Source organism: Epinephelus moara, chromosome 3 (genome assembly GCF_006386435.1).
Source record: "Epinephelus moara isolate mb chromosome 3, YSFRI_EMoa_1.0, whole genome shotgun sequence".
In the NCBI taxonomy this organism is placed as follows: domain Eukaryota; kingdom Metazoa; phylum Chordata; class Actinopteri; order Perciformes; family Serranidae; genus Epinephelus; species Epinephelus moara.
In genome coordinates, this window is record NC_065508.1 from 23,020,676 (window position 1) to 23,038,452 (window position 17,777).

Sequence of the window (17,777 nt, forward strand, 5' to 3'; positions counted from 1 at the left end):
ATGATGCTGAATATATTAAACTGTGTGGACCTTGATCTAATGACTAAGGAGAAATCTGGACCCTGTGGCTGGACCAGTTGGGAACCACTGCTATATAGTATGGTGGTATGGGTGTTGGAACGCACAGGGATATTTATGGAAGAAAGGGAAGGTATCTGCCTGCTTTGAGTGGTTGCTCTTGCTCTCGACCGTGCCTATAGCATGTCTACTTTGAAAACGATAGACTTAAGAGTGCAAAAAATGCACCCCTAAAAACATGTTTGGCTTGTAAACTTTGGGAGATCATAATTAGACAAGTAATCACATGATAAGATCATAATATATCAGTGTTTGGAGCTTGTCACTGCTTTACGCACATTTAGAATTTATTAGCTAAACAGCAGCAGTATAATTATATTCAGATAGCTCTTTTAGTGTGGAAGGGAAGAAAACATAAAGAAAAATACCATTTTAATTTTAAGATTGAGGATTGTTCTTAGAATGCCTTTTAGGGAAATATGTTTTATGACCCACAACACCATAAAATGACTCTTGATTTTTTGTGTATCCAAGGCCTGCTACCTCTGTGCCAAGAGCTCCTTTGTTGTCTCGTATTGGTATCTATTGAAAATGACGAAAATATACAGTGGCATCAGTATGGGTGATTATTTAATATCATATGAAAAATTCATATCCTGATAATCGTGAAATTTTGACTTGTTGACATATTGACGTCATACTGTTACCCACAGCAAAAACAAGCATGGCTGAAAGTGAAATTATTACAGACTCCATGGTGGTTCCAAAAAGAGTAGCAGCTTCAGTAGTGTGGAATAAACTGTGGCGTCCTGAATGTTTTATGAACAGCCCCGGGCTGCTCAGACTCTTTTAGTGACTTACCGCTCAGAGGGAACTCATTCAGCGGCTCCCCTGGCAGCAGCACAGCGTCTTTCCCTCTCCTCTCAGTAGACGGCATTGCCATTCAGAGTTAAAACTTTTAAACTATTTGTCGTCCTCTGCGACGGACTTCACAACTTGACGTTACGTAGCTCTGCACACAAGGAGATAACAGGCGATCTGGACAATTACTGGACATTGCTAAAAAATACTGAAAGAAATAAACACAAAATTATCTTATTTAATGTATTTTAGTCTATTCTTTGTCAACAATATGACACAACATCACAACAGGTCACCATTTGTGTTACGTTTCACTGTCCTGCCATTCGTCAGACTGTTTGTTTGTGTTTCCCGTGCCATCCAGACAGTGTTTTCCATCTGATTCCATGTGAACGCAGCATCATCATCAATCAGAAATGAGAGATGAATTCTTGACGCATGACTTATGCACGACGTCGACCTCACAGCTACTGAAAAACTGACTACTTACCAAAATTAGACTTCTCTGAAAAACCCTCTGGATCTAAATGACAACTCCCTGCCTGCAAAAAGTAATCACAGCTGTTCTCGCTCTTAAATGCAGCCGCACTGTTTATCCTCCCCTGGTTTTAGCTCACATGACAGCCCCGTCCCACCAGCTTCACATGCACGTTAGCTCTGTTTTCTGCTAAATTACAGCCTCGCTCGCAGCTAACAGAAGAATAGCCAGCCTTCTCTGGCTGATAGTGTACTTGTTTCTCATTATCGTCAGTGTGTAGGGGAGGCTGTCTTATCAGAGGCAGCTACCAGTGTGTCACGGTTCATGTTGACTGTGGAATTTCATGAGAGCGAGGGAAGAAAAAAAAAACAGAGCTGTTGCTATTTAAGTTGTTCCAGCACAGGAAGTGTTCAGTTTACTGAATCTTACAGTGTTTATAATTACTTTAATGCAGTGTCAGAAATGTTATTCCATATTATGTCAATGGTTTTAATAGTTTAAACGATCACAGTGGCCAACCTGGCCCGGATAGATTAGTATTAAGACTGCTTGCAAGAAACTTCTATCCTACTCCAGGTCATATTCTGTGTGCTGTCAATGTTGAATTAATGAAAGGTTTAATGTTTGGATCTAGTGAAATAATAATGACATATGAGTAAAAGTCTAAAACATTGGTGATGTCTGTAAATCTGAGAACATGAAAAGCAGTTTGAATGCTCTATAAAACATCTCCAAGCATCCTAAGGATGTTCTTTAAGCAGTTTGAAAGAGAGCAAACAAAAATGGCTTTCATTTCTCCATCCAAGTTTGGCCCCGGGGCTCATTTTTTGTTTCTCTCTGTGTGGAAGGCACAGCATCTCAAATTGTGTATGAAATCATCCTGAGCTGTGCCATTACCAGCTCAAAAAGCTAATCCCTTAATGTTGCATCAGGGCTCGTCAGCTGCTCTAGGTAGCTGTCCTCATGTGACCAGTGCTCCTCTAGATTCTTGCGTGTTTAAACAGTTTGTTTCTGCCTCACATGAACTCATTAGTTTACTCACATCCTGTTTATCCAGAAAAGAAAATACACAATCACGATGCACAAAGAGCAGCTTTCATTTCCCACTGTTGCACTGATTTCAGAGACATCATCATGTCGTCTTATCATTTACTGTATTAGACTAATGAGATTCACATTATAGATATCCATAATTCATTTATGACTAATGACAGTGTATTAGGGGATTTATCATTCTAAGTGGACGAGAAGAGAATGAGCAGGGAATGAAGTCACGCTACCACTCTGTGTGTTGTAATCTGAGTTGCTCTATCCAATGCTGTGGTATCCACCTTACTCCTGAGGGCACTACTACAGAAATGATTATGTGTGCGACTTCCAGTGAGATAGCGGAAGTAGCAGTAAGCTAGTTAGTCCCATAAACTGTCTGTGGTTCATCCCAGTGGCTGCTCTTGGTGGCTAACCGCCAACACTGGTTCTTTTCTGAAGTAATTTGCCTTCAGTTTAGCAAATACTGATTTATTTTTTAACAAATATTTAACTAATGTTAACTTAGCATTTTCTAAAATGTCTTTTCGGAGCTCTGGTATCTGTTGCACTGTCCGTGTCTATAACCACTAAGGCCTTGTTTACACCGCAAGCGATGCGTTCGCGTAGTGCTCGCGAATGGTCGCTGTTTACTCGTGTTTTCATTTCGGCGAGCATGTTAACAGCTTAATATGTTAACTTTCACAAGCAAGCTCGAAAATAAAAGAGATGCCGATTTTTTTGTGCGAGTCGCAAGCAAATGGTCGCTGTATTCAACAAAAAATCGACATCTACGGTGGCCAAGAGAGGTCACAACTAGGGCTGCAACGATTAGTCAACTAATCGATGACTAATCGACTATTAAAATAATCGGTATTTTAGTAGTCGACTAATCGGTCATTTTCATAGAAAAGTACAATAAAAGTACCCCAAAATACTCCTATTGCATCTTCTTGCATTCAAATATTGGAAGCTTTACACACTCTCCCATGACGGTGAACTAAACCCTTTGGCGTGAGTATGAAACAAGACATTAGATGACATAATTTTGGTGTTTGGGAGAGACAGAACGACATTTTTAATTGACAGATTAGTCGACAATGAAAATAATCGTTAGCTGCAGCCCTAGTCACAACACACGCAAACTCGTGTTTGCGTGTGTTGTGACCTCTCTTGGCCGCCGTAGACATCTCCCCCTTGACCAAACGAGACCTGACAGCCACATGTTTATCTTTTGGAGATGGATGACTACAGATTAATTGAGGATGATGTCCGACATCCATTATATAAAGACAACCGAAGGGTCCAAACTCACTTCATTTTCTTTGGGGTTTATTGGAGATTTGCAAACACGGTGCACTACGGCCACCAACTGTTCAGGTGTGGTTTGTATTTTGAGGGTGCGGCAGTGGCCGCTGTGCGACGCGTTTGTTGGTTTTTCTGTGTGAATACATGTGTGCTGCCGCTACGCTTGTGGACCGCTTCACGAACGCATCGCTTGCAGTGTAAATGAGGCCTAACAACCAGCCGCAGCTACATTTTTGTCTTCAGCAACTGTGTGTTGAACATGTAACCAGAACAAAAAGGGATTGTTCCTGTTGCCAAAGGTACCATTGATATGAGAAATAAAACCACAAGAGTTTCACCAGACATAGCGAAAAAGTATTAAATCAGAATTTGCAGAAGAGAATGACACCTAGACTGAAATCAATGTCAGTACATGATATCCCTGTCTTTCCCCGTCTGACTTCATTCTCAGCCTGCAGTCTCAAAACAAATGCCAAAAGGTATTTCTTTACATGGAGCTACAGTTAATACTGAATTATGTTAAATGTTTGCAGAATGTGTTATACTATTTTACAACACCTTAAAACCATGATGACGATAGGTTTGCCTTTTTTGAGGGCATATATAGAAAATCGCACCATTTTTGATTTAACATGAGTTGTTTTTTGAACGCAGGCATATATCCAGATGGCAATCAGGCCCCTCCATCCCGTGGGCCCCAGTGCAATCACACTGACTTCACTGTCTGTATTTATGCCCCTGCCGTAAAGACTGGAAACAGAGGGATACTGCTGCCCTGGCTTTTTCCAAAGGTTTAAAAAATCCTCCTACCGGTACTTCTGAAGCTCAGTAGTTACCACAGTATTCATTTAAATTAAAGGAATGACTGGACGTGAATGCACTGCAGGTATTTTAATGGAAAGCATGTCAAATTTGCTCAACATACTGTTGAAATCCAACCTTAAAATTTGTGGCAATCCTTCAGTCTGCACTTTAGAAATCATATAGTGTAGCTGAGAACAGATTTTTCCAATACTCAAGGAGCACCAAGATCACATAGGAGCTTTTTTTTTTTGGAGCTACCAGTTCATTTCATAGGTGAGACTTAGATCTAGTGTCTCTGTTGGTCATTCATCTCGTCAGTCAGTCAACCTTGTACCCCTGATTTTTATGATTCCTTTATTATTTTTTAATGATATCCCTCTTGTTACACTAAGTTGGCTATAAAACACTAACAAGATATGAGTGGGACAATACTGATGCCTCAGTGAGTAGATGGAGGGATTAGTTTCCTGCCCCAGATAGTCTTAGCACTGACCTGGCCTCGTGCTCCAAATCTCAACCCCCTGTTTGTTGGTTTTAGCTGGGAAGATTGTGAGAAGGGGCCACTGTGTCGGAAGTTGGCAGAGTTTACTTTGCTGAATTTAAAGAACCGTTTCGCCCTCCAGAAGAAGCTGTAGTCAAAGGGCGAACACAAGAAAAGTATCTGAGCCTTCATTCTTGCTGCTTTTGATGTGAAAATAACAGAGCTGCGCCGCCGCTTGTGACGCCACATCTCCTGTGACCTTGAAAGCAAGTTTCTCAGCAGAAGTGTCTCAGTCGCAGTCGTTGGCTCTTGCCTTTTTTTGGAGCCATAGAGCTTCCTCCTTTTATTTGTGTAGTTCACGGTCCTGATTCAGTACACACCTGCACTTAGTCCACCATATATGCCATCAGTCTTTTCTTCTCATTTGTGCTTTAAACATGTATTATTAATATTTTTGGGGGGGAGCGCAACAAGCTGCAAGAACATCATTGGAATATTAAAGGGATAGCTCAGATCTTCTGACGTGTTTGAAGGAGATACTTATCCATAGACAGTGTATTACCTTCAGTTTATGTCAGTTGGCATGCCCCCAGTTTGGAGAAGCAGGCAGGAGTACTGACACTGCAGCTAAGCAGTGAACTGCTGTGAACGAGGGGCAGCAACAAAACATATTTTAGCCACCTTAAAAAAATCAATATTGGTTTAAGTGTATGCCATATTAAGAATATTTTCACTGCTTTAACTTGCTGTTAGACAGCAGTGTCCACTGGGGGAACTGAAGTTGTGATTTTGCTTTCTTCAGAGCCAGACTGCATTGAGAAAAAAGGTAATTTAACATCGCTGAATACAGGAGCCACTGAGCTACCGCTGCCTCCATCAGTCAGTTTATTTGTGTTATTGTTTGACTTTGGTGTTGATTCACCAAAGTTGCACAATAACACAAATAAACTAACCGATCAAGGCAGTGGTACACCAGCAGCTCCCATGTTCAGCCTGTTAAAACTACTGTGGCAGTGGTACACCAGCAGCTCCCATGTTCAGCCTGTTAAAACTACTGTTTTTGTCAGTGGAGTTTGGTGGCTTTGATGAGCCGTTATTGGATTCCCCATTACCCCCAACACACACAGTAAGCGCAGCGCTGCGGGGCGTCAACCGGAATTCTATTGCACACTCCACTCTACTAGGTGGCGGTAAAGTGACTAGCTGGTTGCCAACCGCCAATTAGAACAAAAGACGAGGAAGAAGATGCAGGAAGAGAAAGAAAACACACAACGCAGGACGACCACAACAACCAGCATCGGTACCAATGTGAATTGCTTATTATAGTTGTCTGTATGTCATTAATGACGAATAATGAACCAATAACAACGACTGTAAAACAAACGATAGATGGCGCCAAAGTTCTTTTTCTCTGCTCTTCAACTGCTACTACGGGAGCTAGGAAGTACAAAATAGGGTTTTCTCTGAAAAAGAAGCACTTTTTCAAGGACGGCGATGCTGGGAAATGGGACAATAGCGAGTAGTGCTGCGGCGCATCACGTCAGCACGCTGGTGTGTTTTGGCTTTTAGAAAGGGCTGTCTGACAGCAATGTCAAGCAGTGAAAATATTCCCAGTACAGCATACACTTAAACTGTTGTCAGTTTTTTTAAGTGGGACTTTTTTTAGGTGGCTAAAATACATTTTGCACTGACCACCTCCACAGTAGTACATTGCTTAGCTTCTGTGACGTGCTTCTCCAAACGGGGGCTTGCTGACCGCCATTTACCGTATGTAATACACTGACTATCAATAAGTGGCTCATACAACCCCACTTCAGAAGATCCCAACTATCCCTTCAACACTTTATACACATGTAATGAAGAGCAGTCTTAACATTTACTTAAGTCGTGTTTCTGGCCACCTGATGAATGCAAGTCCAATATTCACTTTCCTCCTAGCTCTGTTTTTTCATCTTCACCAACTGCTGAGATAAACATCTGCAACAATAAGCTAACTTTGTCTGCTGTTTGGTGCTGTGCGGGTAGGGCACAGTGGGTATGTCTGAAGTTTTTCTCTGCTGCATCTTGGAACAGGAAAGATTAGAGTGAACCAAACTACAGAAGTTGCAGCCATAAAACCAAAACAATGACCCGAACCTCTCTGTAGCGCTGAATGGAACTGTAGAGTTTGGCTTTTATCCTCTGTACAAGCATACTGATTAGTGCAGCTTTAAGATGAACTTTAACAAGATAAAAAGATCAACACATTTGCAGCACTGTACTTAACAAGGGGTTAATGAGGGGTACTGTGGTATGTATATATTAGAGTAGCTTCAAACTGTGATTACAGTGACATAACAGCGAGAGCACGGGGGGTAGATAACATTATTTGTATAGACATCAAGGGGCTTTGTAATCTGCACAACATCCCGCAACCTCTGCCTTTAGACCCTGCATAAGAATCCAGGGTATTTAGGATACACAGTATGTGTCTAAGACACTTAAATTTGATTCAGAGAGGTCTGAAGAGACAGCTTCAATTGCTCTATGAAATATCTAAACATTTACTCAGTGGCAGGGGCCGGTGGATAAAACCTTCCATCATTGTATATGTCATTTTATATTAAGACTTATATTGTGATGTATTGAATTTTGAGGAAAATGAGATTGAGAAACATAGATAGGCAGAAGGAAATGTCTGCTTTGAATTAAATACCAGACCAATCAAGAGGACTTCATCACACTGATGCAGCAGTCTTTTAAGTCCAACAATTGACATACAATTAATCAGTCCTGCTCCTTTAGTTGTAGTGTCACCAACAATGTTCAGACACACCGAGTGATGTCAAAGGCTGAGCTACCTCGTGAGACCCACCCAAACCCACAGTTGGATCCTTTGATGTTTTCAGGCCTTTGGGTGTGACCTATAATGGTTATTTTGTCTTGTGGACAGCGGTAAATTGTGTATGACCTGGTAGCACTGTATATAGGACAGTACAGTACAGTCTGACTAAATGATGCTACAAAAGGCAAATTCCCTCACAGAATAGCGGAGCTTTTTACCTGAACTCAGGTAGCACCAAATACCTGAAAACACAGGTTTATGTCCCCAAATTCAAGGTTAATGGGTGATGAATGACCAACCCCTGAAACCTGGGGTAGGCAGAAATCTGGAAAAGGCAAGAAAAGGGCAGCACACCCTCTTCCTGCAGCTCTTCCCTTTCTGTCCTAAGCCCCTCCCACCAAACGACACAGGCATATGCACAGACTTCATACAGTAACCTATTGTCTTCTATACATACATTGCTTATCTTACGTCACTGTAGAGTTGCACGCAGCACATTCGCTCAGCCCCTCTTTACCCTGTTTATCAAACCACAAACTAGACAAGAATTAGCTAGCTAGCCACCCCACAGTCCCTCCGCCTTACTATCCACCTCTGTGGACGGCTTTGCCACAAGGAGAGTGGGCAGCAGCTCCGAGATGGACCTTCAGTCAGCAGCTGTCATGGCTCAAATTCGGCCAGCGCAAACCCCCCAGCTGTGGGTGTCACAGCAGGCTGGTGGCCAGCCACAGTCCTGCTTCTGACCTGTGTCACAGCAGCAACAGAAAGTTTACCAATCCAGTGGGGAGTCGGCACTGTCCGGTCTGCTGGGGCTGGGGTTTTTGCTGGATTTGGTTTGCTGCAGCTGCTGGCTGGGGGTCAGTTTCTGAAGCTGCTGACCACATTTCTCTTGGTGAGTCTGTAGCAGTGGTGAGTGAGGCGGAGGACACACTGTGATTTGAGTATCAGGCTAAGGTTAGCCACATAAATATGAAGTTGAAGCCTCAGCCATGAGCCTTTAGCTCTGGTTACGATCAACGGTTTCGCTCCATCTCTGAAACACTTCACTGATATTGACATGTATTGTTTCGATATTTGTCAGACTCCATTTTAGACTCTTTTTCACAAGTCCATCTTCCTCTGAAATGACCTGTGATTGGCCAAAGTGTCCTATCACAAGCTAGATTTTCTACAGCCTAGAAAAAGGGCCAAGAGGAGGCTCAGAAGTCCAGTTTTCTCTCAGACCACTTGAATCACAATATGCTGATTTTGTTTATGGTGGGATTTTTGCCCAGTGATGCTAAAAATGAAAGTGCCTGCCCAACTTTAACTGAATGTAAAACAAGGTACATAACGGCACAGAGCTCATGCCTTTAAAGTGACAGACTAAAATCAGTTTTGTTTTGATCCCTCTTGCTCACTCCAACATTCATCTGCAACCATTGTTGGCAAACACAAAATTAAATTCCTTCATCACTGTCCTGCAGACAAACTATCAAACCATGTGAGTCCTTGTGAAGCTTGAGCTCTTCTGAAACTTGGCAGCATGAGACTAAATCAACCTAAATACAAAGACTGGAAATACACAGCAAATACAGAAATTTAGACCTAACAAAAAATCACAAAGAACCTGGGTGTGCACGTAGAAAAGATCTTTGATCGTTGCAGACTTCCTCTGTGTGTAAAATGATTTGACCTTGAAACACAGGACTACATTTGGAGCAACAAATGGATCAAAAGTCAAAAACGAGCTCAGCCCCCTCCATCTGTTAGTGTCAGAGCTGGTCAGCCTTACACAGCTGCCACAACCACTGCTGAAGACAACAACACAGCATCAGCCCAATTTCAAACAAAAAGAACAAGCTGGAGGGCGAAGATGATAGCCTTTGTGGAAAATGATCATAAATAGGAAGAGTTAAAGGTGCCAGAGAAAGAGGTGTGTGTGTGTGTGTGTGTGTGTGTGTAACCAAAGCAGGGAGACATGGGGGGGTAATTGGGAGGAGGAGGGACGGGAGGAAGCTGTGGAGGTTTCATTGTGTAAAGCTGATGAATAGTGGGATTCAGATGGTGGTGGGAGGTGGCCAAGCACAATAGTGAAAGTAAGTGCTGTGTTTCCAGTCTTCCTTCTGCCGAGGATCCTTTTGCCCTCGCTCTCCTGTTGCCCCAGCAACCCAAAATCATGGGTTAGATCAGGTTTGAGACGCTGCTCTGGGCCTGCTGGCCACAATCACATGTTGCACTGGCTGATCCGATGTTTTCCTTACAAATAATAACTGTGTGTCTTCTGCCCTCACTGTGCATGTAGGTGCACAGCTGTGCAGCCAGATAAACAAACTTCAAATAAATCTTAAAGATGACAGATTTACTTTGAACCTTTTACTGGAAGCAATTTTGAAACTGTGGAAACAGTACTGGACAAAAAAAAAATGATAATGAGTATAAAGAATGCAGAGATTCTATAAACAAGAGTCAGACCAAAAGTAGTGTACAAATAAATACAGTGTGAAGGAAACTGGATTCATTATATTATAGGCAAACTGTCAAAGTAGTTGCATTGTGTTTACGCCAGGAAAACACAAAAGGCCTGTTTCCACCAAAAGCCTTTGGTATAGTGCCTTTAGAACCAAAAGTAACCTCTATGAACATGTACCCATTTTGGTTTAGCATATCTACCGCAGACAGTGCTCTTACATTTAGGTGATGTTGTTGCCACTGACTGCTCCGTCCAGTACCCGCTCATTTCCTCATCACCGGTACGGGGAAATAAATAATCAGCAGACTGTGGTAGTCTGTATTCATCATTCACAAAGGGAAACCAGAAGACCGTCTTGACGCTAGTTAGCCAGTTAGCACAATAACAACACAATCAAAAGAACATAATTATGTACAGTGCAGCAGTGATATAACAAATCATCATGAAACTAGTGCTGCCCCTGACTATGAATTTTCCTAGTCGACTAGTCGTCCGCATGTTTATGATATTAATTTAATTATTAANCTGTGGGCTAATGGGCATGTGGCTACTTCCATGTTTCAGATGATACGTCATGTTTGTAGTCGACCAATGAAGATGAGTTTACATATCACCTTGGGTTCGTCCTTCACCTTCTCAAAATGATCCTACACTTTGGATTTCCTGCCCACCATGTTATTAACTAGCAAGCGCCCAATGAAATCTTGCCAACTAATGAACTTTCTGGTTGACTAAGGTTTGGTTGAATATTAAGGGGCAGCCCTATGTAAAACGTTTCTGCTAAAGAGCTCAATGACTGAAGAAAAAATATCTTAATCTTCTGTAACAAGTTTGTTTTGTCTTCCTGTACACTGAGTTGAACTGCCAATCAGACTGATTTCATTCACTGACGGGCTCCGCCATAGCCGACACCGATAGAACATGCTGAATCGGCGAAAAAAAAAAAAAAAGGCGGGACTCGACAAGGGGCAACGTTGCGGGACACACCGCCTTAACAAGGGGGACAGACACTCACCGACAGCCCAACTGTTGGCTTGGTGTGTCAGGGCCTTAATATGAACTTCCTTCATTGTAACACTATATATAAGACTCAAAATGCATAAGAGAATAAAAGGTCCCCTTTAATAAAATCAATACCAAACTGAATCTTGACCAGACATTTTAATCCATTATCTGTTAGCAGGAAGCTTTCTCAGGTACATTTCCAAACCATCTTTGGTGCTTTGGATCAGAGTCCTGCACGGGTCCATTTTTGAAAACCTGTACTTGCCCATACCCGTACAGCTCAGTACCAGAACTAAACTGTTACCCATCACTATGTCTAAGTCAAACACAGTCTACAGTCCCTCACATTAAGCTGGCTTCTCTGTTCTTTAATTACAATTCCAGCAGAGGAAAAGTCTCTTTCACTCACTGCGCTCGATGCCGGGATGGCGATAATATTCCGCGCAATTACCGCCAGGTTAGGAAACATTTTAGCCTTTCACCACCATAAAATCTCAAGAGGATCCCCCTTGGGTGTCTTGAACTCGATGTAGGCTGCCACCTCATCCTCGGGCTGCAAAGTTTCATGGCTGGAGTCCTCCACATTGGTGACGAATGTCTCAACAGGTTCGACCTGTGTCATTGACTTTCAAAATAAAAGGAACTGCAGCTTGATAGTAGTGATTTAGTTGTCATTAAATATGACACATGTACTGCACATATTTTTTTATTTATTTTATTCTGAAAAATAGAAAATATATTTTTCATTTTTACCTGTGCCCATATCAGTGAATTTATATATACACATATTCTTACACAGCTTTTTGCGGGTTACCCATCTGGTACCCGCGGGGACCCGACCTGGTGCAGGACTCTGCTTTGGATAGACCTCATAATCCAGCTGTGATTCCAGCTGCAGATATGGGTCAAACACAGAGTGACTTACAGCTGATGTTGATGCAGTATGTCAGTTCGCTCTGGGGGACATTCATTTTGACACATTACTGATCAATGACAGACCTGAGTACCATGTTCTGATCGTCAGTATCTCTTGGTCAGCTGATAATTGTGATGTTTAATAGTACTTAATGAAATGCACCTTGTAAAATGTTTTAAATGTGTCTCCTAAATGCCTGCAGCACATTACAGTTGTGCATTTCATCTTAAAGACGAGGGAAATTGTCAGCAACAGTTTTCCCCCAAAATAAAATTCAACTGGAAGCAGCACATTCCTACATACTTTGAAACTGTATCATCAAGTTAAAACCTCTTTGAAGTCGGACCCATTTGCATTTGTGCCGAATGTGTCTCACATCGCAACATATGGGAGCAATTGAGGCATAAAGCCCAACGGTTGGGGCCCACAAAGCCCCAGGCCCTCTCTCAGGGTGTCGGGGAGACAGCCCTGGCACCGACCATTCCTGCGCACACACGCACACACACACACACAGACACACACACACACACAGATAAACACAGACTTTTACTGGCAGTGCGGTGCAGCAGACCGCGTGCTAATGGTGCCCTGCTCAGTTTACAGGCTGCTGTGGAAAAACACAGAGAACCAGCTCATCTATGTGTCAAACAGGCGATATCACAGGGCCGCATGGCAGGGTTAATCACCGGCACATCACAGATACCGTCTCTCTGACCCACTTTTCAGGAGGAATTAGAGTAATGCCTAATCTTGCACAAACTGCACCGTTGTGCTGGATGCTGCCACACCAGCAGTTTTTTTCGGTCTCCTTTTTCTTTTTGTTTCTTTTTTTTGCCAGCATGACACGGTCAAACGGGATGAATAGTGTGAGGACAATTCTGCTGGACTGTGAATGAGGATGATCTCACAATGTAGGCAGTGTTACAACTTGACCCTCCAATGAGGAGGGGTTGTGATTACAATAAGATGTATTGATTTGAATTCAATACACGTTTTACTACGTTAGTTTTATTTCGGTAATGCTCATGTTTCTTTCTGTGATGGGAGCACTTTCCCTGCTCTGCAACATTAAAAATTATATTTTATGTTTTTCTTTTTCTCCAGATGCTCCACTCAAGCCCACCACACCAACTAAAATCTCTGAAGAGGGCGACGATGTTCTGGGGGACTACACAGTGGGTGAGCAGGTCTGGGTCAACGGTGTCAAACTAGGAGTTATTGCCTACCTAGGGGAGACACAGTTCGCCCCAGGACAGTGGGCAGGCGTGATACTGAATGACCTAGTTGGCAAAAACGATGGGTCAGTGGGCGGCGTGCGCTACTTTGAGTGCCAGCCCCTCCAGGGCATCTTCACGCGACCCTCGAAGCTCACCCGACAGCCGGTCGGAGAGGGAAGTGACAGCCACTCCACTGACTCGCTCTCTGTCCAGAATGTGAGTCAGCAGGGCGGCGGTAGCGCCCCCTCTGGCCAGCGGGTGGTCGTGCCACTGAGAGAGGGCCTCCTCAACAGCGCAGTGAAAACGGGCAACGAGTCGGGGTCCAACATGTCTGACAGCGGCTCAGTTAAGAAAGCAGGGGATAAGGACCTTAGAGTTGGAGATCGAGTTTTGGTGAGTAATTTTGTGTTGGATGAGAAATGTTTTTTAGACATAGTTCCTTATAGTGATGGAATTTGTATCCACCCACAAGCTTTAGTTGAACCCCAGGGTGGGGGAGCCCTTCTTTGCAGAGTTTGCATGTTCTCCCCGTGTCAGCGTGGGTTTCCTCCAGGAACTCCAGCTTCCTCCCACAGTCCAAAGACAGGCAGGTTGATTGGTGATTCTAAATTGTCCGTAGGTGTGAATGTGAGCGTGAATGGTTGTCTGTCTCTATGTGTCAGCCCTGTGATAGTCTGGCGACCTGTCTAGGGTGTACCCTGCCTCTCACCCAGGGTCAGCGGGGATAGACTCCAGCCCCTGCAACCCCCCAACAGGATAAGCGCTTATGGAAAATTAATGAATGAGGAAATTTTATCTAATTTTGCTGTTTCCATACAACTTTTCAGACACAACACTTCAAAAACTATTTTCTATATGTGCTCATCCTGTGCAGGTTTGCGGAGGGGCCAGGCTAACTTTTTCCTCCTGTCTCCAGTCTTTGTGCTAAGCTTATCTACCTGGCCGTAGCCTTACACTTAACAGATATAAAAGTGGTATTGATCTTCTCATTAAGTTCCCCCCATAAAGCAAATGATTGAGTATATGAATAATTTTACTATCTGTCAATCTAACACTTACAATTTGAAATGTTTTTTGTAAGTATTTGAGACTTCCATAATGATCCATAGGAGCTCGAAGTAATTAGATAAGAGTCCCAGTGGATGGCTAATCACAGTTTCATGAAGCCCTCGGTAGAGATGGATTCATGCAGTGTAATGTGATACACGGCTCATCCCAACAGGAAAGTTCTGCTCGTCCTTATTCTGTATTTTAGTAGAATTTAGCCTCCATCCATCCTGTGTTGTACCTTTATCTTTTAATCTGCCCTTTTCCAATAGAAGATGGTCAAAATGTCGACGGCAGGAAGAACATTTTATCTGCTTTTTGCTTTTGACCTTGTATTAGTGTATACAGTGTCCACTGCATGGAATTATTGGCCTCGGTCACATTGCTTTCCATTTACTGATGGGCACAGGGGATAGTTACATCAGATCCTGTGCAGTTTGAAGCGAGGAGCTCGACAAGCCTTTCCTCCTGGTCAATATTGTAAATCACTCCGGATTACTTTCAGCACTTAAGAGAGGAGAGACCACTGCTGACACATTGATCAGTGAATCCATCTATTTCCTAAGCCTCTCCCGTGTAATCCATCTCACTGATGCTGCCATCCAGTTGCGTCACGCCCCCTCCTCTGCTATTGGAAATAAAACACCACCTCAGAAATTTTGTGAAACGAGCACAAAGTGTGAAACTCCGATTACGCTTTGTGGACATGAAGCAAAGGCTGTTTTCCTCCACTCTGTATTGAATTATGTGATAGTAGCAAGAGTAGGACACTGTTTTCACACACATTTACTTGAACTGGAGGCATCTTTGGCACTTAAACAGCGCCCCGTCCTTTTGCAGAGGAGTAATCTTGACCTAAGGTCAGACTTTGTCGATGTTGCCATCTAGAGCTTGCCTAAACAGAACGTTACTCAGAATATTTCAAAGAATGAACTGCAGAAATGTTTCCCAAAAGAGAGACAACCTCAGAGGCCAAACACATGATTTGCCTTGGCACCTTTTGATGTCTGAGCACCCACAGGAAGCACAGAGCTGCCTCCCCTCTGCTCGCTTTAGTATTTAACCAGAGGCTGCTCCTCTGCTGGAGAGTTTGGTAGATGTTGAAAGGCGGTTCTCTTTCAACGAGGTGTTTATTTGGATAGTATTAAAGCCACTCACATGGCTTTAGTTGATGAAACTGTCCCTTAATACAGACATAACACAGTTGTAATAGCATCAGTTGGGTGTGCATGGAGTCTAAATGGTTTTATTAAACAGGATAAAAGAGAAATTAAAATGTTATCATGTCCTAATTTCAAATCTGATTTCATGCAGCATGAGCCGTGTAAATGCTTAACAACCACCCAAGATTTTACTCTCTGATACGTTGTCGTTACAATAACTTCATTCAAAACACGTCTCACATTTTTCAACATGATGACATCACGGCCAGGCCTTTGATTCTTGTGTCTCGTAGTGCTAAGGGGAAGGCTTGACCAAGAAAATAGTACATTTTCATGCCTTTTGAGCACTTTATAAGGAAGTTCTCGTTTTTTCCAATAACAGCAGATATGGCACACAGCACTTTAGATATAAATATAGTTTTTAATTGAATTTGGCTGATGATTATTCAGCAAAATATCTATAATCCTGATACAAGTGACCACAAGGCAATGACCAAATGTCTTCCAGGTGCAAAGGTTTGATCATTAACTACACAATACATCCAAAACGTCACAATAACAAGAAGTGCATCTTTATGAATAATCTAATTGACCTTTCGCTAAGCCCCGCCCCTTTGTGATGGTCCGACAAGCTGTAGGTGTAAACATGGAGCCCACACTGTAACTAACTGCACTCCCTGAAGAAATATTATCATATTTTTGGAAAAATGAAAGAGTGATTCCAGAGAGAAGCAGACAGAGGGGTCTACAGTCTGTGTTTGAAGGATATAGATTTTTTTACCTGTTATAATCATTAAAAAGCAAAAGCAGCATGTGTATACATTCAGTAGGCTATATCTTCAGTAGCTAGCTAGCTAACCCTACACTTTTCAGGGTTTGATTTTGGTTTTGGAACAGGGAAGAAACGTATATCTTTTTCCAACCTCTCCAGGTAACGAGTATTATTAATACACGACGTGCCCCAGGCACAACATTTAGCTCCAAATCCACTAAACCTGCCTGAAAATGAAGGAAGTCTGAAACGATTGCATTAGAGTCAATGGAGCACAGCTGTGTTGTTGAAGGACCCTGGTCTGAGCCGGCCTGATGCTACGTTATGATTGGCCAGTCTGCGTCCGGGGGCAGGACTTAGTGAAGGGTCGATTATAATTCCCTAATTAGAAAATGGTCCATCGCTTCCATAATGTAGCCTTACACGTATGAGCACACACACCAGACACCCCCCAGTCCACACACACAGAAGTCATAAGGCACAGGCACACTTTTGCATGAGTCAAAATTCTCTGATTCCAGCTCTCCAGACAGATTTAGCTCTCGTCTTGACCACCTTTGGAGTCCAGCTCTAACATGAGATTGGCAGTAACAGGAGCCAAGACGGAGCCTCCTGCTGAGTGGCTGCCTTAGCACTGCTGGCACTTTGACACTGAGTCACTGAGACATCACACAGTCATGCTGACATCAGACCACCTCAGTTTAATGTCTTGTGACACCACAGTGTTTCGTGCCACATTCTCTTCTTTGGCCTCTGTGATTCAGGAGAAGGACAGAGTCAGAGAAGTGGAATAATAATTTGACAATAGAAAGATGAAGTGTGACTCACTGCACCCTTTTTTTGTTTGTCCTTGTCTTCACTTCCTTTAGCTACTTAATCCAGTAGTGAATATGTTTTTACACATGGGACTTTTTTAAGTTTATGGTTCTTAAATGAATGTTTAAAATTATTAGATGTTTATTGTAAAAACAAATAGCAGATGTAGCGCTGAAACATCTGCCATGCTCCTTTCACTTTCCCACATTCTGTACATTCTGTACATGTTAATTTGGCAACAGCCCGGGAATGGGATTACAGTAATGTAGTTAGAGAAAACCCAATGAGGTGATAGGTTGGTTGATGATTTATTGATAGTGTGTTGTCCTTGGTTTGGTATCATATTTCTGTTATGCTGAGTGTTTCTCTCAGACGTTTTAGGAAGTTGTAAAGGGTGAGATGAGAGTTTTTGTGTCTCATGCACGTGGTCACCATGTGTGAGTCACATCAGCAGCTGTACTTGGCATGTTGGCCGACCTCAGTAAGAGTGTGTGCAAATTTTAGACTGTCTTCCGAGCAGGAAACCGGTCTTCCCGACTGGGATGCACAGAGCTGTCAGACGTGGCACCCTAAATATGTCAGAGAGTAG

At 42.8% G+C, this 17,777-nt stretch overlaps 1 protein-coding gene across 2 annotated transcripts in view; it reads left to right on the plus strand.

Moving 5' to 3' along the window:
• clip2 (CAP-GLY domain containing linker protein 2) overlaps window positions 1-17,777 on the plus strand; it is a 58,235-nt gene that overhangs the window by 5,875 nt on the left and 34,583 nt on the right. For both annotated transcript variants that reach the window (XM_050038708.1, XM_050038719.1), the window contains exon 3: window positions 13,278-13,783. In XM_050038708.1, the coding sequence (XP_049894665.1) occupies window positions 13,278-13,783 (506 nt within the window). The remainder of the gene's footprint in view (window positions 1-13,277; window positions 13,784-17,777) is intronic.